The sequence below is a fragment of the Apiospora aurea genome, assembly GCF_038362705.1.
Source record: "Apiospora aurea strain CBS 24483 chromosome Unknown utg000003l_segment0_segment0, whole genome shotgun sequence".
In the NCBI taxonomy this organism is placed as follows: Eukaryota; Fungi; Ascomycota; class Sordariomycetes; order Amphisphaeriales; family Apiosporaceae; genus Apiospora; species Apiospora aurea.
In genome coordinates, this window is record NW_027117390.1 from 279,862 (window position 1) to 307,698 (window position 27,837).

The 27,837-nt window shown below is 55.1% G+C and overlaps 11 protein-coding genes across 11 annotated transcripts; 8 read left to right on the forward strand and 3 right to left on the reverse strand.

Moving 5' to 3' along the window:
* Positions 1–186: 186 nt before the first annotated feature.
* On the reverse strand, positions 187–1,391 carry PG986_003926 (uncharacterized protein; the record flags this gene model as incomplete). Its single annotated transcript, XM_066840148.1, has 3 exons — positions 187–323; positions 386–1,150; positions 1,214–1,391. 3 exons carry the CDS (start codon positions 1,389–1,391, stop codon positions 187–189), a joined length of 1,080 nt encoding a protein of 359 aa, XP_066702775.1.
* Positions 1,392–1,879: 488 nt separating this feature from the next.
* PG986_003927 (mitochondrial 54S ribosomal protein bL31m) lies at positions 1,880–2,476 on the forward strand (the record flags this gene model as incomplete). The annotated part of the gene is made up of 1 exon (XM_066840149.1): positions 1,880–2,476. One exon carries the CDS (start codon positions 1,880–1,882, stop codon positions 2,474–2,476), a length of 597 nt encoding a protein of 198 aa, XP_066702776.1.
* A 1,284-nt stretch (positions 2,477–3,760) lies between these two features.
* Positions 3,761–4,411, forward strand: PG986_003928 (uncharacterized protein; the record flags this gene model as incomplete). The annotated part of the gene is made up of 1 exon (XM_066840150.1): positions 3,761–4,411. The coding sequence occupies one exon, from the start codon at positions 3,761–3,763 to the stop codon at positions 4,409–4,411; it is 651 nt and encodes a 216-aa protein (XP_066702777.1).
* A 2,249-nt stretch (positions 4,412–6,660) lies between these two features.
* Positions 6,661–8,169, forward strand: PG986_003929 (uncharacterized protein; the record flags this gene model as incomplete). Its single annotated transcript, XM_066840151.1, has 2 exons — positions 6,661–7,036; positions 7,130–8,169. The coding sequence occupies 2 exons, from the start codon at positions 6,661–6,663 to the stop codon at positions 8,167–8,169; spliced, it is 1,416 nt and encodes a 471-aa protein (XP_066702778.1).
* Positions 8,170–8,976: 807 nt separating this feature from the next.
* On the forward strand, positions 8,977–9,483 carry PG986_003930 (uncharacterized protein; the record flags this gene model as incomplete). The annotated part of the gene is made up of 1 exon (XM_066840152.1): positions 8,977–9,483. The coding sequence occupies one exon, from the start codon at positions 8,977–8,979 to the stop codon at positions 9,481–9,483; it is 507 nt and encodes a 168-aa protein (XP_066702779.1).
* Positions 9,484–10,525: 1,042 nt separating this feature from the next.
* On the forward strand, positions 10,526–13,241 carry PG986_003931 (uncharacterized protein; the record flags this gene model as incomplete). Its single annotated transcript, XM_066840153.1, has 2 exons — positions 10,526–10,955; positions 11,182–13,241. 2 exons carry the CDS (start codon positions 10,526–10,528, stop codon positions 13,239–13,241), a joined length of 2,490 nt encoding a protein of 829 aa, XP_066702780.1.
* Positions 13,242–14,189: 948 nt separating this feature from the next.
* On the forward strand, positions 14,190–16,077 carry PG986_003932 (dihydroxy-acid dehydratase- mitochondrial; the record flags this gene model as incomplete). The annotated part of the gene is made up of 2 exons (XM_066840154.1): positions 14,190–14,269; positions 14,361–16,077. The coding sequence occupies 2 exons, from the start codon at positions 14,190–14,192 to the stop codon at positions 16,075–16,077; spliced, it is 1,797 nt and encodes a 598-aa protein (XP_066702781.1).
* Positions 16,078–16,864: 787 nt separating this feature from the next.
* Positions 16,865–17,885, reverse strand: PG986_003933 (uncharacterized protein; the record flags this gene model as incomplete). The annotated part of the gene is made up of 2 exons (XM_066840155.1): positions 16,865–17,047; positions 17,097–17,885. The coding sequence occupies 2 exons, from the start codon at positions 17,883–17,885 to the stop codon at positions 16,865–16,867; spliced, it is 972 nt and encodes a 323-aa protein (XP_066702782.1).
* A 1,208-nt stretch (positions 17,886–19,093) lies between these two features.
* Positions 19,094–23,168, forward strand: PG986_003934 (uncharacterized protein; the record flags this gene model as incomplete). The annotated part of the gene is made up of 6 exons (XM_066840156.1): positions 19,094–19,120; positions 19,231–19,638; positions 20,599–20,632; positions 21,153–21,278; positions 21,334–23,018; positions 23,082–23,168. The coding sequence occupies 6 exons, from the start codon at positions 19,094–19,096 to the stop codon at positions 23,166–23,168; spliced, it is 2,367 nt and encodes a 788-aa protein (XP_066702783.1).
* Positions 23,169–23,702: 534 nt separating this feature from the next.
* PG986_003935 (uncharacterized protein) lies at positions 23,703–24,671 on the reverse strand (the record flags this gene model as incomplete). The annotated part of the gene is made up of 3 exons (XM_066840157.1): positions 23,703–24,105; positions 24,200–24,408; positions 24,522–24,671. The coding sequence occupies 3 exons, from the start codon at positions 24,669–24,671 to the stop codon at positions 23,703–23,705; spliced, it is 762 nt and encodes a 253-aa protein (XP_066702784.1).
* A 1,898-nt stretch (positions 24,672–26,569) lies between these two features.
* PG986_003936 (uncharacterized protein) lies at positions 26,570–27,492 on the forward strand (the record flags this gene model as incomplete). The annotated part of the gene is made up of 3 exons (XM_066840158.1): positions 26,570–26,738; positions 26,846–26,931; positions 26,998–27,492. 3 exons carry the CDS (start codon positions 26,570–26,572, stop codon positions 27,490–27,492), a joined length of 750 nt encoding a protein of 249 aa, XP_066702785.1.
* Positions 27,493–27,837: the final 345 nt, after the last annotated feature.

The following is a 27,837-nucleotide window of genomic DNA, read 5'->3' on the forward strand; positions in this document are numbered from 1 at the left end:
ATAATCTGGGAGAACTGGCCGTTGGGGTATGACAGAAGGTAGTTTCGCGGGAGCACCTGCAGCCCCAAAACCCAAAACCCTACATAAACTCATGGCAGACGAGATTGGTACACCCTTTCTAACCAGGTCTATGCAGTACACAAGCCTAGTTCTCACGGTGGTGATCTTTGTATTTAGGAGGATTGGTTAGGTAGGCTTCTGTGGTGCGCCATGTTCTAGCTTCTCGCCCATCTTGCGATACTCTTGATGAGCGTATGTCAGGCTCATCGCATCATGCGGCGGCGTTCGGCCAACGTCGGAGACATCACCCTCATGTACGAAATCTTCGATCTCACCCACAATGATGGCACTGCCCCCACGTCTACCAGGCCACCGCCGTCCGTACCCTCAGGTTTGCGTGCGACGACACATCGTAGTACATAGATGATGGCGTCACCCTGTAAACAAGGCACCCCACTGATGGTACCTTTTGCACCGTCCTTGCTGATCGTGAAATCCGAGTCGGAGCCGGCCAACATTTTTTGCCACGACTGCTCCCAGACTTCTCTGCCATGCGCCAATCGCACGTTGAGACCCGGGAACTTGTCAAAACTGAACAGGCCGTGGGAAACCCCTGGCGAAGGGGCGTTTCCCTGTGTGAAATGATGTGCTAGGCGAGCGCCGTTTTCGTCGTCGCGCAATACATGTATATTGAAACGCCGGCTGCTCGCGATGGCATCGTAGGTCCGGCTCGGTTTCGTGATACTGAATGTGATGGTCGGTTTCGGGTCGAGCGTCACCGACGAAAATGATGAAACCGTCATGGCCCTAGGAATAGGGCCAGTCCCCGCCGAATCTTCCGGTGATTGCCCATCTTGCGAGTTGTTTTCGTATTGGTTTATGAGAAGCCATTGAAGTTTTATGAACTCATCCAGCGTCATTCCCTCTTCATTGGCCAATTCTATCACAGCTCTTTGATCCTCGGGAGACATTTCGTTGTAGGTTTTGTAGATATTGGGGTATTGTACGGATGTTACCACAACTACCGGCCGTGGTACGTGTCGCATGAGCTTTTTAAAATGGTGGTCGTCCATCTTCTGTGGCCTGAGGCTGTTGTTGTCCTCGGTCAAGTTTCGCGCTGGTGCACCTTGTCCAACGCCAGCATCATTGTCTTTGAACCGCCGCCATTGTCAGCCAGAAAACTCGTCACGGTAGTGAACTGAGAGATAGTTACCATGCTGGGCCGAGTCCAAGCCATTCTTGGTTCCGGAGAAGCCTGAAGTAGGCGTTGTCGCATCGTTCGAGTTCCATCGTTTCTGGGGTATTGAACATCGATACGGGAAGCGCGGAGTACAGGGGAAAATGGGTCCTTGAAGGCCAAGCAAACGCTTCAATATGCGATTGCGGATCATCGCATCGTATCTTCTTCGTGGTTTCGAGAGGAGGGAAGGTTAGTCTCCGGCGTCGTTTCGCACATTATAGAGATTGCAGGTCCCTGTGTCGCAATCTTCAAGAGTTCGCCTACTTTGTAGAGAAGCTCGGTTTGGAGCTCTCTCAGCTGTGATAAATTTAGCGGGGCACACAGAAAGTGACGTCCACTAACTGGGGGCGATAAGCAGATAAGGCAATTGCTACAGGTCCACCCAAATGCCAATGGCCAATTGCTTGCAGTGGGTGGTCCCCTGGGCTTTAGCTAGCGCCAGTGGGCTGACGGGCCATCGCGGTTCAATGTCCTGAATTTTCCTGGGGCTTCAATTCGACGTCTAGCTCCGAGTTGCGCAGCCCGCGATTGCCAGCCCGCTACAATTCACTCGTCCACCCACCACCACAGGCCCGTTTCTTGCTGCTCTTTTCTGCGACAGAGGCCGGAACGACGATACCGATTGACCAGTCGGACACAATGGCATCCCGCCTGCCCACCGCCCTGCCCCGGCGGCCGACGACCTCGACGCTCTCCACCTTCAACACCCTCGCGCCACAGACCACCTCGTCGAGCATAATACCCACGCTACAGCAGACGCAAACACGAAATGCGACGCTGATCAAGCGGCCGAAGCGGCCCTACACCTTCACCCAGGTGATCCAGCTGTCGGACGGCTCGACCTTCACCATGCGCACGTGCAGCCCGCACTCGCTCTACAAGTCGACCAAGGACACGCGCAACCACGTCATGTGGAACCCCTCCGAGAAGTCGCTCAAGAACATCGAGGTCGACGAGGCCGGCAAGCTCGCCGCCTTCCGCGAGCGCTACGGCCGCGGCTGGGACGCCCAGGCGCCCGAGGTCCAGGACGGAGGGGAGGGGGCGCAAGCTGCTGCGGCCGGCGGCGCTGCTGGCGGCAAGAAGGACGGAAAGAAGGACGACAAGGCCGCCGCCGACGCCAGCTTTGAGAACAAGTTCGACAGCAGCTACGATCCCCTGGGCGACCTGATCTCGCAGTACGCCGTGGGCGTGCCCGAGGACAAGGGCGCCAAGGTTGCGAAGCCGAAGAAGAAATAAATCGGGCAATGGAACTGATACCGACGGAATCAAGAGGCCGCGCTTCTGCATTGCATGTGGCAGCAAGTCATGTTAGATAACCTCGAATGCCAAGGCTGGCAGAGACGAGAGCATTCTACGGACAGACTCCTCCCTCAGAGGAGGTTGTTACCAATTGTATCATATGTACAAACCCAAATCAATGTACACCGAAATCAATGAAAATATATCAACTCAAGTCTTGGCCTCTGCTGCTTTCTTAAGGAATGACTTGATCAAAAGGCATACTTACGGGTTCTTTTGGAGGATATCTTTGTTGACGTCACGTCAAACGGAATGGGTTTACCGGATTTTCCTCGCCAAATGTGGTTCAAGATCCGCAACAGTGAAAGCGGCCGACAAAAGGTACTTTCCCGGTGTCTTCTCTTTGGAACCAGTGGCTTGGATGATGCTTTCTCGCTTCAATGAGGAGAAATTGTATCATACTTGAATAGTAGCAAGTGGTAATGGTGTTTTTTGTAGGCCTGCCCAAGCACCCCTTTTGGAGCCTTCTGGGAAGGGTCTAGAGGAGATGCTCAGTCCAGAAGTCAGTCTCGGCGAGTGCCGTTCGTTGCGTGGCTGTGGTTCTGGGATCACTCCAAATGCGGCTCTGTTGGACAAGTGGGCGCTAAGGAACAGCACCTTGAGACCTGCGAGAAGCCACGACGAAATCTTGTCATCGTTCTAGATCTTGAGAATTGCTGAGGGCTGGAAGGGGCTAAAACAGTTGGTCGACTTGGCCTCCTCTTTCGATTGCATTTCGGCCGTCTTGGGGCAACTGCAGAACAACGAGGAAAATCCAAGGGCACACACATTCGGTCTATTATCAATACGAGAACTTTGCCGATGGCCCAAGGGGGTTAATCTGCCCCTGCATGGGCCGGACCGGTGACCGAGAGAGGATCCGGGTCTTGGCGACGGTACGCCTCGTGCAGAACTAGCCGGGCTACCTAGGATCCAGGCGCCGTCACGGCACGTTCCCGCCATTGATGGCCTTCAAGGTCCCTAAGCCATCTGGGTCACCGCTGGTTGCTCGCGGAAACCATTTTGCAGGGCGTTGTAGATCTTGGGTATCTGGACCTGATGGAGAGGGTTGACATCAGCTATATAATATCCCAGCTCAACCCCTCTAATCAACGAGATACGATTCCAACATCACTCCTCACAGTCCCAAGCTTCCAACTTCCTCGCTCTCTCACAATAAACCCCCTACACCTCTTCTCAAACAGCAAAAGGAAAAGCAAACCTACTTTAAATCCACTCACCATGGCCCCTATACTCCGCCTCGCCGCCTCTGTCGCCGCCCTCGCCGACGACCTCAACTTTGCCCTCATCGACGCCGCCGCCCGCCCCGCCACCGGCTTCGACCTGGCGCCCGTGCTGATGGCGGACGTGTCCAACTACACGACCCCGCTCGCGCTGGCCGGCACGTCGATCCGGGCGCCGCTGGACTGCAACGGGCAGGACACGTACCTGGGCCAGCAGATCTTCACCGACGGCCCGTTCTCGCTGGCGCGCTGCGCCGCCGCCTGCACCGCGCAGCGCGCCTGGGAGGCGGAGCACTACAACAAGAAGCCGTGCCGCTTCTTCAACACGTACATGCTCTTCCAGGTCACCATTGCCGAAGATATTGAGGACACCTTCAGCCTGCCCGTGGGCCAGACCTGCAGTCTCTACTCCGAGACCTGGGACACCAGCTTCGGCACCGACCAGGGCCAGTGGCGCGGCGGCGTCCAATTCTACATCGGTTCCAGTTTCGTGGCCTCGTTCGCGCCCGACCCAAGCTCGGGCGAGTGCCCGGCCACGACCGCCACGCCCGAGGTTACCACCACCCCGACCCCGACCCCGACCCCGTCTCCGTCTCCGTCTGGCCTGACGACCATGACTGTCACTACGACCACGACCGCCATATTGTAGGATTCGGGCCTGTCTCTGGCTGCCGCAATGGGTGGTTTATCTATGGGAGAAATATAGTATGTGGGGGAATCAATAGATCGGCTGCCTTGGTACATCTTGGTACATGGATGAGGGAGTGCTTGGTATAAAAGAGGATAGTATTAGTTGATTGGTGTGAACACTATAGTAGGTATATTGTGGTTGAAAAGTTCATAGATAGTTGGTGACGGGAGGGGGGGGATGTTAATAAAACTGAACAAGATTGTATTTATAAATGCAAAGATTCTCTTGCCTGTCTTCCCCAAAACGAGATACTGGTGCTTCGAGGTGCTCGTGGCTGTAATCTCCATGATGTCCGCACCTGAATGGACAAACGGAGCAAGTTCCCGGCGGAAGAAATATACCATACTGACGCAGATAGTACTTTTGCGGCATTGCTAGATATTGTAATATGAATAGACGTTGAACTTCATGTTCCTGTCTCGTTCCAACACACCCCATGATTGGCCACCACCAGTTCATGCAGGATTCGTTGAGACGGAGTCGCTGCCTACCATGCAAGAGCACCAAACTACTGGGCGGTATTACAAATATGCTTGGTCGAGAAGCCATGCGAAGAGGCCATGCCACTGCTGAGTGGTCTCGTTAAGAAGCTCGTATTGACGTAATAGAACGAATAGTCGACAGGCTGCAAACTCCATCTTGCCCTCGGGCCCGTCGTCGTGAGATCGTACATCCACCTCTCCCCCGACCCACAGGCAACGGCCATAACTCCGCCCGCCACGCATCTGGACACGCCGCCCTTGTCGATGTAGACATTTCCCGCGGCCGCCTGGAAATCGTCAAGGACGTTGTGACTCACGAGCATGAGAATTTTGACTGGGGTCGTTAGTTTTGAGGTCGTTAGTTTTGAGCAAGGCAATCCAGGTAGCGGCGCCAGACCTTCTTAACTTGGAAAGAGGTTCGATACACGCCGAATCCCCATATCGAATGAGACGGAGGACTGTCGCCTAGTCGATATGCGATATATATGGGCACATTTCACGCATCGTACCGAAGCAAGCGATGATGCCGGTTTGTTGGCGTTGCGAAATGGCTCAAGGTGCTGTTGGTGAGCTTTGAGAGCAGCCCCTTTTTAGGCACACTTTAGAGGACACATATCACAACAAGTCCTTGAATTCCTGAATGAAGGGCATTTCAATCGAGGTATCTCTTCGCCGCTTTGGTATAGACGTTGCGGACGGAAATCATGCTTCAATGTAGGTATGTCAGGAGGTTCGAAGCTCCCATCAACTATCTAGGTAGGTGAACGCTTGGTCAGACTTGATTTTTCTCTTAACGGCTTTGGTGGAAACGGCTAGATCAGGACAGTAGTACCCCAGGGCACTCAAATAATAGACACACGTAAAAGAGCAGAAGAAGACGTGCAATTGCTAACCGGAAGAGAAAAAGGGGCGGAAAAAGCAAGAGCTCTACGGCGCCTCAGTGTAGAATACGTAGATGGCGATCAATACCTAGCAGTACAATTCCATGTCCATCATAGTTAGGACGATGCACCTGTGCTATAGGGTCCAAGACAGACCCAGCGTAGTGGGAACGGTACAGGCCGCAGCATATGCGAGTCGATATGCTGGCTGTCCCTGCAACGCAAGCAGCTAGAAGTGCCAAGGAAATGCCAGAAATCCGACGAGGTCGCCGACAGTCGAGCTTTCCGATGACGAGAAGCGATACGAAATGTGACGTACCAATTGCAAGAGACTGTCCAGGAAACAAATCCATCAACCGTGAGCAAAAGATCACGTTGTGCATATCAGTTTATACATCGGGAAAGGCAGCAATGCTAAATACTGACAGTCTGCCGTGTCCCCCGCATTAGGCAGTACCTATCTGGGTAGTTGACGGGCGCGCTTAAACCCAAGGCAGTAACCCCTTATGCAGTCATCTGAAACCCCTGTCCTGGCTATCGCTGTGTGCCGTGCGGCTGGCACGCCGCACCACCCAACCCCGCGCCACTGAATCAAAGACACGGAGGGATTGATAGGGAGATTGACATCTTCCATGGCCGAATCACTTTCGAAAGCTGAACACCTTTTGGCGTCTAGGTGTAACATAACATTAATTTATCTGCCACGCGAGCAAAGGGGTACGCAGCTGTGAGGGATCACGCTGAATTCTCTCCTGCCACATTGGACACGTTACTCATTCTGTCTGGTGAGGCGGGACAGCGCACTCTCGTCTCGCGGGATCGGCCGCGCCTAGAACTACCTGCGATGAGCCACAACACTTACCACACGGGCGAGCTTCCCTGCGAGAAGCCCTTGCAGCTAGGCCTCGCCGACGATGCTGTCGTCGAATCGGGCGGGCATCACGACCAGCACGATGGCGAGATCCACCCGACCGGGCCCGCTACCGTCAACGACGTGTTCGGGTCGGAGGAGGGCCACGACATCAAGTACAAGACGCTGCATTGGCCGATGGTCGCCGTGCTCATGATCACCGAGATCGTCTCCAACGGCATGCTCAGCCTGCCCAGCAGCTTGGCCGCCGTCGGCATCGTCCCGGGTATTGTGGTCATTCTATTCTTGGGTTGCTTCGCGACGTACACCGCGTGGGCTTTGATTCAATTCAAGCTACGACATCCGCAGGGTAAGTCATCACCGAGGCCTCCCGGAAAGGAAGAGTGGGGGAATTCCGTGTGGTTCTCGAGATGATGATTGACAAGCCCCTGTATTGCTGCAGTGCACAACATGGGAGACGCCGGACAAGTCATGTTTGGCCCAATCGGCCGGGAGATCCTGGGCGGCGGCACCATCATCTTCGCCGTCTGCGGGACCGGGAGCCAGATGCTGGCGGGCCAGCTGGCCCTCAGCGAGCTGTCGGACCACCGGCTGTGCGCCGTGGCCTTCACGGGCATCTTCGCGGCCGCTATCACGCTCTTCAGCTTCCCGCGCACCCTGGACCAGCTCGCCTGGCTCTCGATCCTCGCCGCCGCCTCCATCATCGTCGCGGGCGTCGTCGCCATGGCGGGCGCGGGCGCGGTGCCCGTCGCGCCGGGGGACGTCGCCGTCGCCGTCGCCACCGACTTCACCTCGGCGTTTGTGAGCATCACGAACCCCGTCTTCGCGTACGCGGGCCACTTCATGTTCTTCATCCTCATCTCCGAGATGCGCCGGCCCGAGGACGCGATGAAGGCGGCCTGGACGCTGCAGGTCGTCGCGACGGCCTTCTACATCGTGTTCGCGGCCGTCACGTACTGGTACGTCGGGTCCGGGGTCGCGAGCCCGAGCCTGTTGAGCCTGAGCCCGCTCTGGTCCAAGATCAGCTTCGGCCTGGCCGTGCCCAACTTCTTCCTCGCGGGCAGCCTCTACAGCCACACCGCGGCCAAGCTCGTGTTTGTGCGGCTGTTCCGGCACGGGCGGCACCTGCGCTCGCACATCTGGAGGGGCTGGAGCGCCTGGACCTTTCTCGTCCTGCTGGCCAACGTCGCGGCGTTCGTCTTGGCCGTCGGCATCCCCGTCTTCAATTACCTGGTCGGCATCACGGCCGCGCTCTTCGCGGCCTGGTACACGTACGGCCTCGCGGGCGCCTTCTGGCTGCACGACGCGTACCACTTCGAGGGCGGCTTGCGCGCGTGGACCCGGCGGCCCGCGATGCTGGCGCTCAATGTGCTGACCGTCGTGGCGGGCGCGTTCATCTGCGTCGGGGGTCTGTATGCGACCATCAAGGCGATGCAGGCGGCGTCGGCGGAGGGGTCGCTGCCGAGGCCGTTTCAATGTTGACCTTATTTGGTTGTCTGCTTACCTGGCTGCTTGGGCGACTCTTTCAGGTGCGCATTGCCAGGAAGCAGCATTACGTAGCATTTCTGGGGAGTAGGGATCGATCGAGACTGTAGATATATCAGAAATGGAGTAGATTTGATAGAGGATGACCGGTCAGCAAATGCTTACTGGTCGATCTGTCGTCAAGAACACCGAAGATTTCCATCGAAATGTACCCACCTCGACGCTGACCGGGTACGATTCTAATTCGGGCGTGTATTGGTGGTTGGCGGTCCTGGGCGGCAGTCAGTTAGTGGCGGACAAAATGGTCCGTCGCCTAGTCTGATCCACTGTCGTCCACTGCCGATCTACTGCAGGGCCGATCCTCTCAGCCTCTAACCTCTGGCTGTCTGGTCCTCGCCGTATCATCTAGGTTAAACCGTTCGCCCTGAAGTCGTCGATCCCGTCTGATGCCTGATCGCATATCAGCAAATCATTCACGCGTCTCTCCACATTTGGATCCAATTTGCTCGGGAATTTTGTAATGGGTGGCAGCGCTGTGAAGTCATAGACACATAAAGCTGTCGGGTAGAGCTCCGTTAGCGTGACGTCATGCCTCATGTCATACCTGCGAAGCTTCACTCGTTGTCTGCTGGAGGTCTTTAAAGAAGAGGTTCAGTACCATCATCTAAGCAATTGGAAATTCTCTCATATCATCCCAAACCATCATTTCATCCAACAAGCTTCCAGCTGCACAAATCATAAGACGACACGCATCGTTCCCTCTACAACTTATAACCCAAGCACTACAAACACAACACTATCACAATGCCCGGACGACAAGCACCTAGCGAAGGCACCAAGGTGACCATGGGCAACCAAGCCCCCGTCTACCAGGAGGGTAGCGGCGCCGTCCAGCCCGACTCCCTGGCCGCCGAGTCCCAAGCCTTCCAGTCCAACAACCGCACCGGCGAGGGCGTTTCCGCCTCCAAGCCGCAAGAATCCTACTCCTCCAACACATCCTCCTCCGTCTCCGGCGCCGACACCGGCCTGAAGTCTGGCGGCGCCGCTTCGGCCGGCACTGCGCCCAGCTACATCAGCAACCTGAGCAACCAGGACCCCAGCGGCCCGCACGGCAAGAACCTGAAGGAGGACCCCAACCTCGAGGGCAAGCACGTCAGCGGCGAGATCGGCACCGACAACGACCCCGGCCGCGTGGCAGAGCACAAGTTCGCCCTGGGGGCCAACACGCCGGCCGTCGCGCACGGTGGACAGCAGGAGAAGCTCAACAAGGAGTCGCCTTATAATGCGCTCTCTTCTGAGAAGGAGGCTTAAAGGCCCACCTATACCTACATGTACCAATTTAATGAATTTACGGCTATGAAATGAACACATGGATGGGGGAAAACTTGTACGTTAGAGAATAAAAAGTCATCAACAAAGCGTTGTTTCGTTGGACGAGGATCCTAACATGGCATGTGAAGTGATACAACATGTTTCATTGGTTTGCCTTACGCATGTGACGAGTCAAACACTTTGGACTGAACTGATGTCAAGCTGACGAAATATATGAGCTACATCTATTTGACATTGAGATATCAAGATAGGGGTAACTCGCATGGTTCAATTTGGCGTGCCTTTGGAGTGCCTGCACAGCGTTGGCTTCAATTGCTGGCGCCAATTTTGGGGGAGGGGCAACCTGGGCAGGGGGGGTTGGAGCTTGACTCTGTGACTCTCCAGAGCTGGTGGCTGTTTGCCCCACCACGACTTGGACCCTTCCGTTTGGTTGTACCTACTCCAGTGTTGGCATCTGCGTGCAAGTTAAGACAAGATGGCACTCAAGTCGTGCACGGGAACCCCTGATTTCGTCGCCATTCCCCTGGTGATGTGGGCGTCTGAGAGCTGGCAATTCTTTGATGTTTGTCTCGGCCACTTCCTACCTACAATCATTTAGCAAGCTGGAGGTGATGTGCTAGGACCTGTAAATCTCATGCCATTGCTGAGCCTGGGGATCATGGCACGTGCTAACCAGGGAACTAGCTCCGTGCCTGCCACTGCCACTGCTGGGTTCCTTGGTTCCCAATTCTGCGCTGGGGTCACACACATGGGGGACCCTTGGCGCATGCAGCTCATTCATCGGCTGTGCCCTACAAACGGGCAATAAGCTTACCACTTATCGACTGACCCTGTGAGACAACAGTTGCAAGCGACAAACGGCGAACGACAACGGCTGGGGCCCATGAGGTTCGCTTTTCTCAGCGTTTGATGGTCTCTTCTCGCTCTCTTCTTTTCCTGGCTTCTCAACTTCAGAACCACACCATCTAGCATTGCCTTGCATTCAGGGAGCTAAGGTCCCCAAATAGCACTCTGGGACAAAATGCTGCCCTCCACCCTGATCAACACCTACTCGCAGTACAAGCAAGACACCAACTCCGTAGCAACTTGGCTCGCTTCCACCGCCAAAGCAAATGGCTACTCTTCTGACCTCTTGTCCAGCACCAGCAGCGGCAACGGCAACAAGGCTGGCGGCGGCGGCCGTCTGAAGGGAAAAGCCCGTGCCAATGCCAAGAAGGCCAAAGCTCCTCCCAAAACCAACAACGGCGGCGGCGGCCCCAACTACATCATCAAGATTACGGATTTCATCGCATTGGCCGAGTTCGTGGCCGGCAAGTCCCCAGAGGTCCCAGTGAGCTTCCGGAGCACGATTGACCGTGTCATTGCTGCCCGCTCCGCTTTCGGTGCCCAGCTTTCTCGCCATGGCCATGTTGACGAAGAGAAAGATAAGAACCACCAGTACTTCGTTGGAGGTAGGTCTATGCTATTCCTATTATTCCCTTGATGGCGTCAAAGCTGCCCTTGGCATAATAGTATTATGCCAACAATTGAGTAAGCATTATACCACGGCACTGATTATTCCCCCTAGTCCATACAGGACGACACAATATAGTGGGAGCAACGTTGTCGCCATCAAGGGGACCTCTCTCGTCAGCAACTGAAATCACGTCCCACTAACATTAGTGCCCCCATTGCCAGTTCTAGAAAAGGTCCGCGACGTCTTGCGTCCTTTTGTTCGTTCCCGACATGAAGACGACGCCGCTGCTGATGAGATAACCAATCGATTCAGCGGTCTTGCCATCTACGAACCATCCGAAGAGTTCTTGAACGCCCCGGATGTAGAGAGACCTGCGAAGGCAGAGAAGGACAACGCCACATACGAGGCTGAGACTGATTCGTCTTTCGAGGAAGCCATCTTTGCCTTGACCGCACTCATCAATGATTTGAACCGAGTTCGTGCTCATGTGCGATGGATCTGGTCTAACTTCAGGGACGGCTACTTCGACTTGGCTGCTGCCGCCATCACCACCAATACCGTCATCGACTTGGTACGGAACATGGTAACAGATGTTATGCCCTTGCTGGCTCCACACGGAGGCATTGGTAGAATGCTGCAGCAGTTCCACCTCATGCAGTGCCTCATCAAGGGCTGGAAAAAGGAGGACGTCTACAAGGAGCCAACTCCGGATAACTTCAACGACAACGTCAACTATGAGACCTACGACATCATGGAGGGCACCTTCCTCGTGCCTTATCGCATGGTCGAGGCTTTCCTTGTTGTCGTCCAGCCCGGACAGATCCCATTATACAAGGACGGAATGTTTGGTCATTACGACCCCAAGGTCAACCGATCCAAGTTGACCGGCCAGCAGAAGTTTGAGCAGGATCGGGCACTTCTGATGCCTTACTTTGCCGAGCTTGTGACAGTCATCAGAGGTGTTGCCGATTGGCCTGTCAAGGATGAGTTCCTTCGTGGCATCGAGGACGTCATTAAGACCAAGGAGATCACCTTTGGCGTCGTCTTTGCTGCGCAGACGTTCCTGGATATTACCTACGAGCTCGGAGAGGGCATTGATCATCCATTCCAGACCCTCGCGAAACAGACCACGGTTATCAGCAACGACATCAAGGCTCATTTCCAGTTCCATGCCTCGTTGAAGATTTCTAACTGGCCCGCCCAGAACGACCAGTGGCTGAAGCAGCTGCAGCAACAGGTGGATTGGATCGGCAAAGATCCTCCGCGCCAGGTCCAGGCGCGTATGTATCAGAAGTTCGGCATGTTGCCCCCTGATACTGAGTGCCACCGAGTCTTTCGCATGTCGCCAGTCATGAGCGGCCTCGTGCTCTACAACTTCCGCCAGCGCTACCACGAAGTTGGACTCACTGTTGCCGATGCCTGGGGCTCGATTCAGTATTGCCAGCACTTGTACAACGCGCTCCGAAAGGAGAAGTTGGTGAAGGGTGATTGGGCCGACATGAATGTGGTGTATACCATACTTGGCAAGGAAAGCTTCTTCATTGGCGGCGAGGCACCTGCAACTGTTGCGGATTACTTCAAGAAGTTCTGTCTCCAGATGGGCACATCCGCCGCAGCCATGACGGGCAAGCGCCGAAAGAACACGCCCTTGGCATCCAATGCAGGCCCGCGTGGTCTCAAGTCCGTGGCTCCAGTCCTGTCCATGTTCAAGGCTCGATATGTCGAGAACACCGGACAGGTCGACCTCACTCCGGAGCACGTCGACCAGATCATCGACATGAGCCTCTTCGAGGAGGAGCCGGGACAAGAGGGTCTCTTCGCTCAGATCGAGGACCCCGCCAAGCGCAAGGAGAAGCAGGAACAGAAGCCTCGTCGCAAGAAGGCCGTCGAAGGCGGCAAGATGACAACTGAGCAGCTCATCAAGCCGCTCATGATGGCGCTGCACGCCGAGACGCTCGAGTTCGCGTTCCCGTACCTCCACTTCCACCGCTGGTGCTGGCGCCTGCTGCGCGCGGTCAAGGAGACGGCGGACGGGCTCCTCCGGCAGCTCTACACGCCCAACTACCTGGAGCGCGAGAACCAGCTGCCGTGGGTGGTGGGATGGATCTTTATGGCGGCTAGCGGGCTGGAAGGAGGAGGCGTGTCGGATCGGCGGCCGCTGCAGTTGGCCGCCGAGGCTCTGAATGCCATGATGGATACGGGGGCGGGCAGTTTCCTGATTGATAAGGTTATGGGTGACGAGCTGGGGATCCCGGTGGCGTTTGAGGAGGCGGACGAGTGAGTGTGTGAGGCTGTTGAGGTTTTCATCCCTTTTGGGGGGGCTGGGATGGGAATTGTGCGTCAGTCGAATTTGGCGCTGTGGATGATGACGCTTGACGAGAAGACGAATGAGGAATGAACGAAATGCAATGTCTTAGCTAGGCAGGCAGATATGATTATGTAACGTGACTGATGTTGATAAATTTCATAATGGGTGTAAGTCGACTGGGTATTCTCTTGGTAGCGAAAGCGCTGCGTTTCGCATATCAATTCCCGTGGATGATCAACAAGCCATTTTTATCTAACTACATGTAGGCTATATAGCGCGTAGAACAAACGATGGATAACTTTGTTATAATTGTAGGGTTGAATTGTCCCTGATCGATCCAGTACGGAGGAGCGCTATTCGCCAATAGTAAGGACGTAAGCCAAGTGGATGCAGATTTGAGGTCAGGAAATCATCTTGTAAGCGAAACGTTACAGCGTTTCTAGAAATATGCCGAAATGGTTCAGAAAGAGGTATCTCTGATATTGCTTGAATACGAGCAATTATTCCAACTGACCCAGGGTTTAAGAATAGATGGTGGAATATTGTGAACATGACGCGATGCGTGCCTGGAAGCCAAGCGTTGGGCCCCACCGACATCGCAAGCCAATGACAGCGACGCTGAAGGTCAGAAGGCCCAAGCTCCTGCGGGGGACTTCAGTGCTTTGCGCCCGCTGAGAGCCCACTGGGGCCCCACTGAGGGTGCCTGCCATCCCAGAGCTCATCGATTCTGAAGCTATTGGTCCAGAAATTTATTTCCGATGTCGCCCATTTTCCTCGTCGATTCTCCATCCGCACCCGACGACGCACCAACCCTACCCTCCGCTTGTCTGCCCGAGTCAGCCTCAAGTACGGTCAAGTTTCCGGGGCCAAGTCAATTGAAGTTGTTTCTTCCTCGCCAACCTTCAATTGAGTCTATCCACCATGGCTGTGCAGAACCTCCTCAGGGCCAGAGCTGCGGGAGCTCTGGCTCGCAGCTCGCGAGTGTCTGCCACACAAAATGCGTACGCTTGACCCTCCCTCGGCTATACCCATTGGCTCGCGATGTCGTCTTCTGGCTTGGACTATTGCTGACCATCGCATGCACATATCTAGTCGCTTCCTGAGCACGAGCCGATCATTCCAATATGAGAAGGACCTCAACAAGGTCTCGCGTGCCATCACCCAGCCCAAGTCCCAGGGTGCTTCGCAAGCCATGCTGTACGCCACCGGCATGTCGGAGAACGACATGAACAAGGGCCAAGTCGGTATCTCGTCGGTGTGGTATGAGGGAAACCCTTGCAACATGCATCTCATGGACCTGTCCGCCATCGTCAAGGAGTCCGTCGCCAAGGCCGGCCTCGTCCCCTACCGATTCAACACCATTGGTGTCTCGGACGGTATCTCCATGGGAACCACCGGCATGCGCTACTCTCTCCAGAGCCGTGAGATCATCGCCGACAGTATCGAGACCGTCATGGGCGGCCAGTGGTACGACGCCAACATCTCCCTGCCTGGTTGCGACAAGAACATGCCCGGTGTCCTGATGGCCATGGGCCGCTTCAACCGCCCCAGTATCATGATCTACGGTGGAACCATTAAGCCTGGTTGCAGCAAGTCTGGTGCTACTCTCGATCTGGTCAGCGCCTTCCAAGCCTACGGCCAGTACATCACCGGCGAGATCACCGAGGAGCAGCGATTCGACATTATCCGCCACGCCTGCCCCGGAAGCGGTGCTTGCGGTGGCATGTACACTGCCAACACCATGGCTTCCGCTATCGAGACCCTCGGTATGACTCTGCCAGGCAGCAGCAGTTTCCCGGCCGAGGACCCCGCCAAGCGCAACGAGTGCGAGAACGTTGGCGAGGCCATCAAACACATCCTCAAGGAGGACATCCGCCCTCGCGATGTCATGACCCGCCAGGCCTTCGAGAACGCCATGATTGTCGTCAACATCCTGGGTGGCAGCACCAACGCCGTCATGCACTTGATCGCCATTGCCGATAGCGTTGGCATCAAGCTGACCATCGACGACTTTCAGGCCGTCAGCGACCGCACTCCCTTCCTGGCCGACCTGAAGCCCAGCGGCAAGTACGTCATGGAGGACGTGCACAAGATCGGCGGTACCCCGGCCCTGCTGAAGTTCCTGCTCAAGGAGGGCATCATCGACGGCTCCGGCGTCACCGTGACGGGTAAGACGATGAAGGAGAACGTCGAGTCCTGGAAGGACTTCCCCGAAGACCAGAAGGTCATCCGCCCCTTTTCCAACCCCATCAAGCCTACCGGCCACATCACCATCCTCCGTGGATCTCTGGCGCCCGGCGGTGCCGTTGGCAAGATCACGGGCAAGGAGGGTCTCACGTTCACCGGTAAGGCGCGCTGCTTCAACCGCGAGGAGGACTTCATCACTGCGCTCGAAAAGGGCGAGATCAAGAAGGGCGAGAAGACGGTCGTCATCATTCGCTACGACGGCCCCGTCGGCGGCCCCGGTATGCCCGAGATGCTGAAGCCCAGCTCCGCCATCATGGGCGCTGGACTTGGTCAGGACGTCGCGCTCTTGACTGATGGTCGCTTCTCTGGCGGCAGCCACGGTTTCATCATCGGCCACATCGTGCCCGAGGCCATGGAGGGCGGACCCATCGGTCTCGTCGAGGACGGCGATGTCATCACCATTGACGCGGAGAAGCGCGTCATCGACTGGGAGGTCAGCGAGGCCGAAAAGGCGGAGCGCAAGAAGCTGTGGAAGGCGCCCGAGCCCCGGTACAAGAAGGGCACCCTGAGCAAGTATGCGCGGGTTGTCAAGAACGCTAGTTTGGGATGTATTACCGACTAAGTGGTATCGTTGAGGTGTTTTTCTTCTACTACTAGAGTTGAAAAGGAGGCGTACGTTACGATATGACAGACATGTACATACTAATTCCCTGGTTTTTGGCTGGCTTGGACCGTAAAAAAAGGCGCATGATGTTTATTTCTTCGTTATTTGAACCGAAAAAAAGGAAGATAGTTATTGTACCATCATACCCTACTGAGATGTGTTGCCAGTCGTCTCGTACCTGTCCTCTTTCAGAAACATCGACTTCGAATTCTGCGCACCTATTCTCAGTCACGACATGAAGTTAAGTATACCGACATGAGTAACGAAGACAGTGTGACGGTATAGAGTTCTGCTGTAATCGCATGGAGCGATCCATGGTTTGATTGATTATTTTTTTTTACTCTTCTGATCGAAGAACGTCTGGAAAAAGACAAGAGCGTTGCTTGGGGAATTATCAACTGACCAAGACAATATAATGACAGTCAACCGTCCGCGTACAAATGTAACCCCCCTGAGGCATGCAATCAAGATTCGTGGCACGTTACACCTATTGCAACAGAAACAAAAAACTCTCTCGCTTCCAAGAAAATACAAAAAGCGAGAAAGCACAGCTATGCCTGCTTGCTTGCTGCCCAATGCAAACGCACCCAAGTACAGATACACACAAGTCATACATATAATCTCCGTTCCAGCCTTGGTCGCCAGGCTCAAGTTTCGTATCATTCCATTTTCGAATTCCGTTTTTCTTTTCACCGTTCGTTAACTCTCATTCTCAGCATCCGTCATTCCGTCGTTCCATCATCATCTACCGTTTCCCGTTCTTAGACCAAGCCTCGATAAAGGCCGCCTTGTCCTTCAAGGTCAGACCGACCCGCTTGTTCCGGCCCAGCCGCGCGAGCGCCTCGCCGACCCGGTCCAGGACCCTATACTGTTCGGGCGTGGGCTTCTCCTCGCCGGCGCCGAAGTAGTCGTCGTCGTCGTCGCTGTTCTCGCCGGGGGACGGGGTCATCATAGAGGAGTCGGTGCTGCCCCCCGACAATGTCGCGGTTGGTGACGGCCTCGGCGATGCGGACGCGGATGAGGTGGGTGGGGCGCGACAACAAATTCCAGAGGAAGGAGAAGTAGGCGCCGGGGACGGGCGTCGTGATGTCCTGCGGCGTGTAGCGCAGGCTGACGGGGAAGATGGGGGCGTCTTGCGGGGCTGAGAGCAGGCTCGGGCTGAAGGGCAGGATGCCCTTGCCGTTGGTGGTGCTGCACTCGGGGAAGACGACGACGGCGCGATGGCGGTTCTGCTCGACGACGCGGCGGAGGCTGACGAGCTTGTGGGGGTTGTGGCCGGCCGAGGTGTGGGGGGCGTGCAGCAGCACGGGGCCGAGGGCGAGGAGGATCGCCGACAGCAAAGAGACTTGGCGCACTTTGGTGGTGCCGGGGTAGCTAACGGTAAAGACGGGGTCGAAGATGGCCGCGAGGTAGATGGCGTCGACGGGGCTGGTGAACTGCGCGGCGATGACGGAGCCCGGGTGCGGGACGCGGTTCGGGGGCTGTTGGGAGAGGGAGCCCCGCTTCACGCCGTCGAGTTGCAGGTCGACCCACCAGATGCCCGGGATGCCCAGCAGGCCCCAGAGCAGCAGCTTGCGGGCGAAGACGGGCAGCGGGAGGTGTGTGAGCAGGAGGAAGTAGACGGCGCTGTAGAAGAGGAAGAGGGGCAGCCGGAAGGCGAAGATGAAGGCGTGGAGAATCAGCGACGTCGTCGAGGTCGGGGTCTTGTGCGGCATGAAGGGGGAGATGCCCGTGCTGCGGTCGCGGTATTGTGTGTACTTCTCCATCTTGGCGGGCTGGACTGAACGTCTACCGATTTAGAGAGGAAGGGTTGTTGGAAGTTCGGTGTCGCTTCGTGGATATGGGAGCGCAGGGGTTCGGTTCGGACAAGGAACTGTTGGACTGTGTCGTATGGATATGCTAGTCGGGCAACACTCTCGAGCTGTGTAGTGGTTATGTTGTATGCGCAGGCTTCGAAGTCGAGATACGGGTTATTGAGACATCACAGCGGAAGAAGGCAGGTTGGTGTAGGCTTATGGTTGCGCAGCAAACAAGACAAACGGTACCTGACAACCACGAGCTCGTAAAATATGTCAAGGACAAGGTAAAAACCGAAAAGTAGGAACAGGTAATTATTAATCAAGTGCGTCAAAGCATCGAAATAGTTCCGTAAGGGCTTTCTTTCTGGCAGGATCGCATTCGCATCCGACTTGGTGGATGGTTGCTTACTTGCGAAGCCAGCAGCTGTTGAACCTAGCTCGAGCAGCAGCAGCAGCAAAAGTAACGGGGTGTGACATGTGAATATCGCTTTTGGGAAATGTGGTGTGAGACAGGCCTGGGAGTAAAAAAGTTGCCATGTTGCATCGATGAGCTAATGGGCGGCCTGCGACAGCGCGACGCTGTACGTACCTTATCGGAGCAGAGATAGGATACGTGGCTAGTGCTGTGGCAGCTTACATAGCTGGCCGCAGCTGTGGCTCGTGCATCTATTTTTGACCCACACGCCCGTTATTGACATAGCAACACCTATCCCAATCCGGACGCAGGATAAACAATCCACTTGGGCAAGACAAGCGGCAAGCGAACTTTGGCCGTGTTTTAATCTAAAGTCCCGCTCCTTGAGGTGGCAGTCATCCACATCCAGGCGCATTTGTGTATCATCCCCCCAAATGACGACGAGCTGGTGCTTTGCACAAAACCGTTCCCCGGCGCATTGAGCTCTCAGCACCTCTGGGGCCTCTTCAATCCCGACTTCACCACCTCCATTACCGTGCTTTACAACCCACGACGACACTGGCGGTCAGCAGTCCCGCCCGTATTCCTCCGCGTCGCTACCACCGCAACCGCTGCTTTTTGCAGTCGATCAGCCTCTGTATATAACCAAAACAACAAGACGCCTCCGTCAAGGCCGTCCACACCTGCTGGTGCTTCTCCATCCGGAGCTTGGCTCCTCCTTTCTATTCTGGCCTTTCAGATCGCCATCAACCGGAGAATCATGGCCAACGTCGACATGGAAAACGGGGTACGTGTGCCTGTCTGTCCCGGATGGCCGCTATCGTCGTCGACGATTTGCTGTCCCATCTGGGCCCTTGCAACGCGCAGTACCAGGAGGCTAACATTGGGTCGATGCAGTACAACAGCAGCAAGCCTTCGGGCCTCCGACCACCGCAGACGAGACTGCCGCAACTATCGTCCTCGACATCGCAAGGCCTGCACGAGATCAGCGAGTCGCAATCCAACACCCGCATGGGCCCGTCGGCAAATGCGACCAGCGGCGTCAAACGAGGGTTACCGCCACCAGGTACGGATCCGACTCCCTCCGCCTCCTCCTCCGCCTCCGGCGATGGATTTTCTCCGGGACGTTTGTCGGCTTACCGGTCGCGACTGCTGACAAGTATTGCCTTTGCAGTTATGCAACCCGAACCAAAGCGCAAGACGTTAGTCGAGAAGGCATCCGAGTTCCCTGGCGGCGCGAGGTCGCAGATAGCGGCTCCCACCCCCGCTAGAAGCTTCGTCAAGGGAAGTGCGCTCAAGGACATTGTAAGTTGGCTCTTTCCATTCTTTGCTCATACCTTCCCCCTCTTCCCAAGCCCAAGTCGCGAGAGGCTCCCGGCGACATGGCAATCCAACCAACGGCGTGCATGAGGCTCCCCGGACTTCCGAAACAACAACCTCCCCGGCATTCTCAGCAACCATTATGTCTTTGGCTCGACCCTAGCTTCTTTCTTGCACTATGCCGCGGCCGAATTCTTCCATCCATGTCATTCTTTTCAGGTTATTGTTGGAATTGCTTTGCCTCACCTGCGCAATCTGCTGCCTGCGACTTCGCCAATTCGTCTCCCGAATCTGGCAATCGATCAGCAAAGAATGGCGGGTGATTCTGGGCTTTATCTTATCACGCCTTCTGAATCCAAGAGGTGTCTTCTCGACCCTGTCCACGCCATCCCTGTCAACTTCACTGGAACAATCAAGCCGGGCTACCACAAGACCTCAGGCCCATTCTGGTTTCCGACGCACCTTCTTCTGGATTCCGAGCCGTGTCAGAAGCTTCAACCTCTTCGTCTCATGGCTGAACAAAGAGGAGCTTGGTGGGAAGGGCGTCTCCCTTCAGCTCAATGCCAACTACTCCGACCACCAGCCCAGGCTATTTCAGGAAACCCTTCATGATGTTGACTGGTTGGATTGCCTTCATGTCCGCCAACGCCTCTGACCATGCAATGCCTCTATGTTTTTTGCTTGATGTGTATTGGGGATCCCGAATTTGCTGACGAATTTGCTTATGACCAGGCTAAACCAAACGCTACCTCAACGCGCCCGATATCTTACAATTCAAACACTTCACGACATACCTCGAATAGCAGCTACGCTAGCAGCATCGGCCCAGGAAGTCGACCACCATCACGCTCATCACACACATCTTACTCCCACGGTCGAACTGGAAGTGTTCGATCCACAAACTCCAGGACTGCCCGTCCTGTGACATCAATGGGCGTTCGCGAGGAGGAGCAGCAGAACCCCAACAACAAGAACAACGGTACGAAGATCCCGCGACAGCTTGCCAAGGCAAAAAGTTGCAGCAACTTGCCAATCAGCAAAAGGCGGAAGGGCGTGCCTGCAAAGGGCTTGCCCGCCGCATATGCGACACCCATACCAGCAGACAGAGAAGCCTCTATCTGTGACCAGATGGCGTCTTTATCAATCGCGGGCAGAAAGTCAGATGCCTCAGCTCCAAACGACGCGGATCAAGTGAATCCGGCACCGAAGATGCCGTCGCCAAAGACACCGTCACCGAGCAGCTTGATGATGCCGCCTCCGAATTTCACGACGCCTCAACGTGCCGTGATTGATCCGGAGGAGCCATCGGCTCGCCTCGGTTTAAAGGAAGGCCCAGTGGTCCCCAAGACACCAACGATCGAGCAGTTTGAACAGCAGACTCGAACATTCGAGTCTGCCTACAAATCCATTCGGACTGCAAAGATGGCGGCGTCACAATCTCCTTTTAAAAAAGTCCCCCTCTTTCCTGAATAGGTTTTCTAACGTGACAAACTTTGTAGCCTGGGATGTGGACGAGAGATTAGGGACCTTTGAATCCGAATTCAAAGCCATGAAGGACATCATCAACCATTCCATCATTGGTCAGAAGACCTTGGAGGAGGATGTCGCTACTTTCCGCCTCAAAGGTAAGTGGATGGCGGGAAGGATGACTTGGTTGCAGGACGCTGACTATATGTGTAGCAACCGAACTGGAATCATTGAAGACCGACCTCGAGTCGAAAAAGTCCGAGATGCAATCAGAACTCGACAAAGCCGAACGGAGGATCTTCACGCTCGAGCGTGATCTAGAGGACGAGAAACGAGCGCGGCGTAACGACGCCGAAGATCTGCTGCGCGAGCACAGGAATGATATTGACAACAGGATACGCGACTTCAACCGAGAGAAGGATGACTTGGAACGCGAATCACGGAAGCGCCTGCAGGCCTTGAGAGAAGAGCTGGCCGCGGATTTCGCACGCCAACTAAGCGAGGCACACAAGGTATCCGAGGATCTTGAGAAGCTCCTGGACGAAGAGAAGCAGACTGCTCGCTTGCGTGTTGAGGAGAGCGGCAAAGACTTGGAGGCACAACTGATTCAATTCGAAGTCACTAAGAAGGAGTTGGAACGAGCCAAGGTCATCCAAGACGACATGAATGCTCAGCTGTGCCGGAAAGAAGCTCGCATTACCGAGCTCGAGAACCAGGTATCCGCCGGCCAGACCGCTCTCATCCACCTGAAGGGAGATGAGCAGAAGCAGCTGGAGAACTTCCGTCTCATGGCCGCTGAGAAGAAGGCTGCACAGGACGAAGCGCTTGCCGCCAAGCGTGAGGCACAAGAAACCAAGGCCAAGCTTCGAGTTGAGGAGACGAGACGTCGAAAGCTGTTTGAGCAGCTGCAGACCATGAAGGGCAACATTCGGGTCATGTGTCGTATCCGTCCGGGCCGAAACGAGTCGGAGTGTGCCCAAATTGCCACTGAGGTCGGAGACTACGACGACCATATCGGCAAGATGACCCTCATGGTTCCGACCAGGAACTACCTCCAGCAAGAGGTGCTGGAACCCAAGCCCTACGACTTTGAGCGCGTGTTCATTCCGGACGAAGGCAATAAGAAGGTCTTTGACGAGATTAGTCAGCTTGTTCAAAGCGCCTTGGACGGCCAGAAGGTCTGTATCTTCTGTTACGGCCAGACGGGATCCGGCAAGACATACACCATGAGCAGCGGTCAGGATTCCATCATCCCCAGTGCGACGAGCATGATCTACCAGGCGACCGAAGAGCTCAAGGATGCGGGATGGCAGTACAAGATGACGGGTTCCTTCACCGAGGTCTACAACGAGAAGCTATTCGACTTGCTTGGCGCCGATGGCACCCGGAACCAGGTCGAACTCCGTCAAGACCCCGCTTCCAAGAAGTTCTTCGTCACGTCTCAGGAAACGGACCTCGATTCTCCCGATGCAGTCCAGACTATGCTCGAGACGGCCATGAAGAACCGGACGGTTGCTGCGACCAAGATGAACCGCGAGTCGTCCCGATCTCATTCGGTATTTACTCTCAAACTCACTGGCACCAACGCCGACGGCACGGTGAGCGAAGGCGTGCTGAACCTCATCGACTTGGCCGGATCCGAGCGGGTGAAGGAGTCTCAGGTTGAGGGCGACAACTTCAAGGAGGCCACGAGCATCAACAAGAGCTTGTCGACGCTCAGCCAAGTCATGACGGCCCTGGCGGACAACGCCTCGCACATCCCCTACCGCAACTCGACCCTGACGCGCATGTTGGAAAGCTGCTTGGGCGGCAGCTGCAAGACGCTGATGTTCGTCATGATCAGCCCGCTCCGAGATGACATCAAGGAGACTGTCAGCAGTCTGGACTTTGCCACGACGGTATGTTTTTCTGACATGACTTCGATGATTCGTTCGTTTGATACTAATTGCGGTGATTTACAGGTATCCAAAGCCAAGCCTGGTCAGCAGGGGACGCTCAAGGCTGTCAAGACTGGCCGATCAGGGACCGTGAAGAAGACTGTTCGATAGTTCGCCAGCGGACAGACAATTGCTTTGGGGGACGGTCTTGTCGGGGGCATTGTGTTGGAGCAAGCGAGCAAAAATGAACTACTTATTCTATGGACAGTGACTATTTCTTGTTGGAGTTGCATGAGGACACCTTGGCCAATCATCTTAGGGGTTTCCGGAAAGGGGGTCATGGGCTTGGCGTCAAGAAGGGGGTTTAGTTTTCTTTTGGTGATGTTTTGCCCACGGATTGTGGAAAGAGTCATGATTTTTTCCGTTTGCCCACCCCCTGGCCTGGTTATTTTTGCTCAATATTCCCAGCTATCATGACCTGATGGCCCGTTTTTGCACAGGAGAGGATGGAGGACAGTACATATTGAAAAGGTGGAAGGGGAAGAGAGAGAGGAATGTGACACTGTAGAAATAGGGTTGTTGGAGGCTGTATACCACAAGTACACATCGATAACTAGAGAAGTGATCTACATTTCGTTATCTTCAAGTCTCTTCGCTGCCCCAAAACCGCGGAAGTCATGATCACTCGCTTCACATGCCCTGTAATCACCCATTGGACGGTGTCGGCATCGGCGCCAGCGACGACGTCCACGCCGAAGGCCAAGCCGACGGTTCCGGGAGGGCGGGCGGCGCCGCAGGGTCTGCGCCCCCCATGAGGCCCATGAAGGGGTCGCGGGCGTCGGCCTCGAGCAGGCGCTCGATGAGGTAGGCGACGGCGGTGGGGACCCACTTGATGTAGTCGAGGTGGACGGGGTAGACGAGCAGGGTGCCGGTGCAGATGACGTCGCCGAGGTTGCAGATGATGAGGGTCTTGTTGGTGGGGAAGCCGAGGATGCGCCCGCCGTCCTGCAGGGTCTGGGTGTCGCCGAAGGTGACGATGCCGGCGATTTTGGCCTTGACCTCGTCGGGGAGGGTTTGGACGGCGCGGTGCGTTATGGCGGCGCCTTGGCTGGTCGGGGATTCTGTGGGTTAGCTTGATCTTCTTGGCCTGATGTGTTATGGAGTAGTAGTAGCAGTGAAAAGAGAGAGAAAAAAAGACGGACCTGTAACCGGAGATGATCATGCGCGAGTTCGGACACGCCGCGGCCGCCGTGAGGAGCTGGGCCATCTCGGTAATGGCCCAGGGCGGCGCGCCGCCCGGGTAGAAGTTGCCGATCGGCAGGCCCCAGTAGTCGATGCCCTCGGTCGCGAGGTTGGTGACGCCGAAGGCGGCCTTGAGGCTGTTGGAGAGCTGGGGGCCGACGGTGTTACCCTGTGTGTCGGTTTGCCGATATTATCAGTTCTTAGTCCCCCAGATAAGGTGTCGGGAAGTGGAAAAGGGGAAGGGGGAAAAAGGGTTTCGGTCATGATGATGCAACTCCTTACCATATTGCCCGGTTCAAAGGTCGCCTTCGCGAAGAACAGCATGATGGGCCGGCATCCATACTGCAAAAACTCTTTGGAGTCCCATCCCGTCGTCCAGGTCTGCGCCCAGGCGGCGGAGATCACCGCCAGGACGGGCAATAGCGTCCGCATGGAGGCCCGGAGGTTAAGGTGGAGAGGCAATATAGGACCGTGAGCAGAAACCGGAATGACGTCCGATTCAGCTATTGGTGTGCTGGGGCCGCCGCCGATCGAGATCACGGAAGCCCTTTCGTGTACTTTGGAGTTTCGTCAAACACGGAGTTTCCCCCTGCTTTCTTTATCCGTAACCCTGATTCGATCGGTTCTTGGCGGCACCTTGGATCAACAACAGGGAGACATCATCACGGAATTATAGTAAAATGCTATACGGTCGTACTGTTGGCACGATATCAGCATGCCCCATTGCGAGATCGAGGCTCGGGCGTTTTTTCTTCATCTTTTTCTTTTTCTTTTCTCGAGCTGCCTGGCGCCAGCTGCTGGAGGAATGCGGCGTGACGACATTGGCAATAATCTGCGACAGACGCAATGCAACCTGCCAGATTAAGCTTCTCCTTGTTCTGACTGGAAACTGCTGCTGTTTTCGACAGAGTACCAGTAGGCATGTGACAGAACAACTGCCGTAATGGAAGTTTGGGCCGATTGATTAGGGCGGAAGGAAAGGGCCCGCGACGGTTTCGCGCATTTTGCCGGCAGAAGTAGGACCGAGGACGGGCATTATGCCTCGCAAATAATCTAATATGACATTAATATAGCCATCACGTCATAGAAATTAGGTACTCTCGTGACGCACCATGAACCTCCTTGCTGATAATCGGGTGTCGGATGTCTGGAAGCCACGCCCAAGACAAGGCAAAGGTGTGACAGGTTCGACATCAATGCTTTATAGTCATAACCCCGTATGCATTGATGGATATCCAAACCCAAGCTGGAATTTTCATAATGACGAATGATCCTAACAGAGGGTGTCCTTGCCGATGTCTTACTGTGTGTATCTCCATTCTGAGTGAAGTGTTTGCAACACGTCTCTCGTTCTTGCCATGCAGGCGATATCCTGTTGCGGAGAACTGGTAGGGAGACAAAACATATCTGTTCTCAGTTAATCAAGCATCTACGGTTCAAATAGTTTATGAGGACTGTGCCTGCTTACTTCTCCGCAGCTCAAGCAGTTCAGGCCGTATTCGTATTCTTGGATGCGTCGATGTCTATTTGAACACTGACATAGCTATACAAATCTGTGACGTCAATGAATAGTCTCATATCATCTATGACCTTCCCATTTCCCATGGTCTCTTCTACTTTTCTAAAAGCATGATCAAAAACTTGCGGGTCATATCCTGCCACTGCGAGTTCCAAAAGTACCGTCACCACATGCAACGCCTAAGAGGCCGCTGAAAAAGACGATAGGAGAGTATACACGGACGCGTTCCTCGTTTATACATCGTTAGCCCAATTACAAGCAGTCATCCATTGGTCACATAGACTACTGGCGGCTACATCGATGACCATTTGCCACATGTTTGCCCATGAGCGACCAGATAAATTGGCATGCTGCGTGGAAGTCGAAGACGTATGGAAAGTGAAGTAAAAAGCCCCGTAGGCGCGTCCACTGCACGAACTGTAATATGCGGTATACCAAAGCCTCCCTAATATCATTAAGGGTAGAGTTATGGCCATGGCAAAACCCATTGTGGGATATTGGCACATCATGGCCGTCATCTACAGGCGTTTCTATCATCAGCATCAGGGCATTTAGATGCTAATATGACACCTACACATGCATCATAAACCCAGAAGCGTGGTCGTATCGTTTCCAAAGCTCTCCGAATGCGTAGCAGACCGAAACTGCCAGAATCCTATTCCGTCACGTGAGCTGCATCCAACCGCAACAACATCCAACTCCGCCCTCTTTTGTTTGCTATGCCTTTTTAGACTCGTGTGAAAACATTGTTTTTTTCTTTTCTTACCTCCGTTTGGGTTCTACGTGGTTTACAACTCACTTGTTTCATATCATGCCATCATCATCGTGCTCATCGAACTCTCTCTCCGATGCCTCGGTCAGTTCGCTCCCTCCTCCGGCTGCGACTCCCACCCGAACCCCCTTGCCTCCCCCAACTCGTCACCACGAACCCAGGCCTGCCGAGCAATCGAGAATGCGTGGCGAGCCTCGGAACCCTGGCAGTATGTTTTCGCTACCTATCCGGAAGTCCCCGAAGTCCCGGTCGATGCAAACGCAACAAATAAACATTTTGCCGAGACACTTGTGCTGGCCCCGAAGAATAGCCTAGATCCCAACGCCAATGGCAAGCGAATGGTGCAGCTGTTCCAGGCTTCCCGCAACGGCGCTCAGAACCTTCGCGCTGTCTTGACACAGGTCACAGGCGACGCGCGCGACGCGTCGGATGCTTGTACGCGGAGCCGCAATGGCAACGGGCTGTAGCGCCAATGTGTTACCGCGAGCCCTGTCGTCGAATCTGACCCCATCGCAGGATCCTGTGCCAACTGCTTCTACAACGGCCGTTCTGGTCAGTGCTCTGTCAGAGCCCCAACCCGCGACCTTGAAAAGCCGACCCGCCCATCGAAGTGCGCAAGAGAAGAAGCCGCGGAAACCACGGACTCGGAGTACGAACGCCAGCCTTTGCACGGCCTCATTGCAGCCACAGTGAAGGTGCTCGAATCTTCGCTCGTGCTCCAGGCGATTCCTTCCGAATTGCTCCTGCAGTGCGGGCTCATGACAAAAGGCATGCGACCAGGGCCAGCGTGGGCGGGCGTCAGGGCTTCGCAGCTGAAACGGATGAGATTGGGTATGAGAGCGATGGAACGGAGCATCGAACAATGGTCGGTTCGGTTCGTGGACCACACCGAGTTGGTTAAGAAATTGCTCCAAGTGGTGAGAGAACAGGTCTCGCAACCGTCGGACTCCGAGGATGATTAAGGGTGATTTAATATTTCGACATCCTTTTGGTTTTCATTGGCGCTGGAAGCTGGTGGCATGATGGCGATATTACTTTCGCCCATGTCGGTCACTCGATCCGAAACAGGTGCAGGGGCTCAATATTCGGACTGGCATTGAGGTAATGCAAGAACAAGCAGTGTACGATGCTTGATACAAGTGGAAAATGGGAGGGGAGAAAAGAGGAAAGGAGGCCTATGAGTATCTTCAGACTTCGGAGGGGAAGTTGGTGCTGCGTTTTTATACTTGGACAACTGTTCGTCGATTCTCTGTGGTGGCCATTATGCTGTTTCTTCACCGGTCCAACCAACGACATCATTTTCGCCG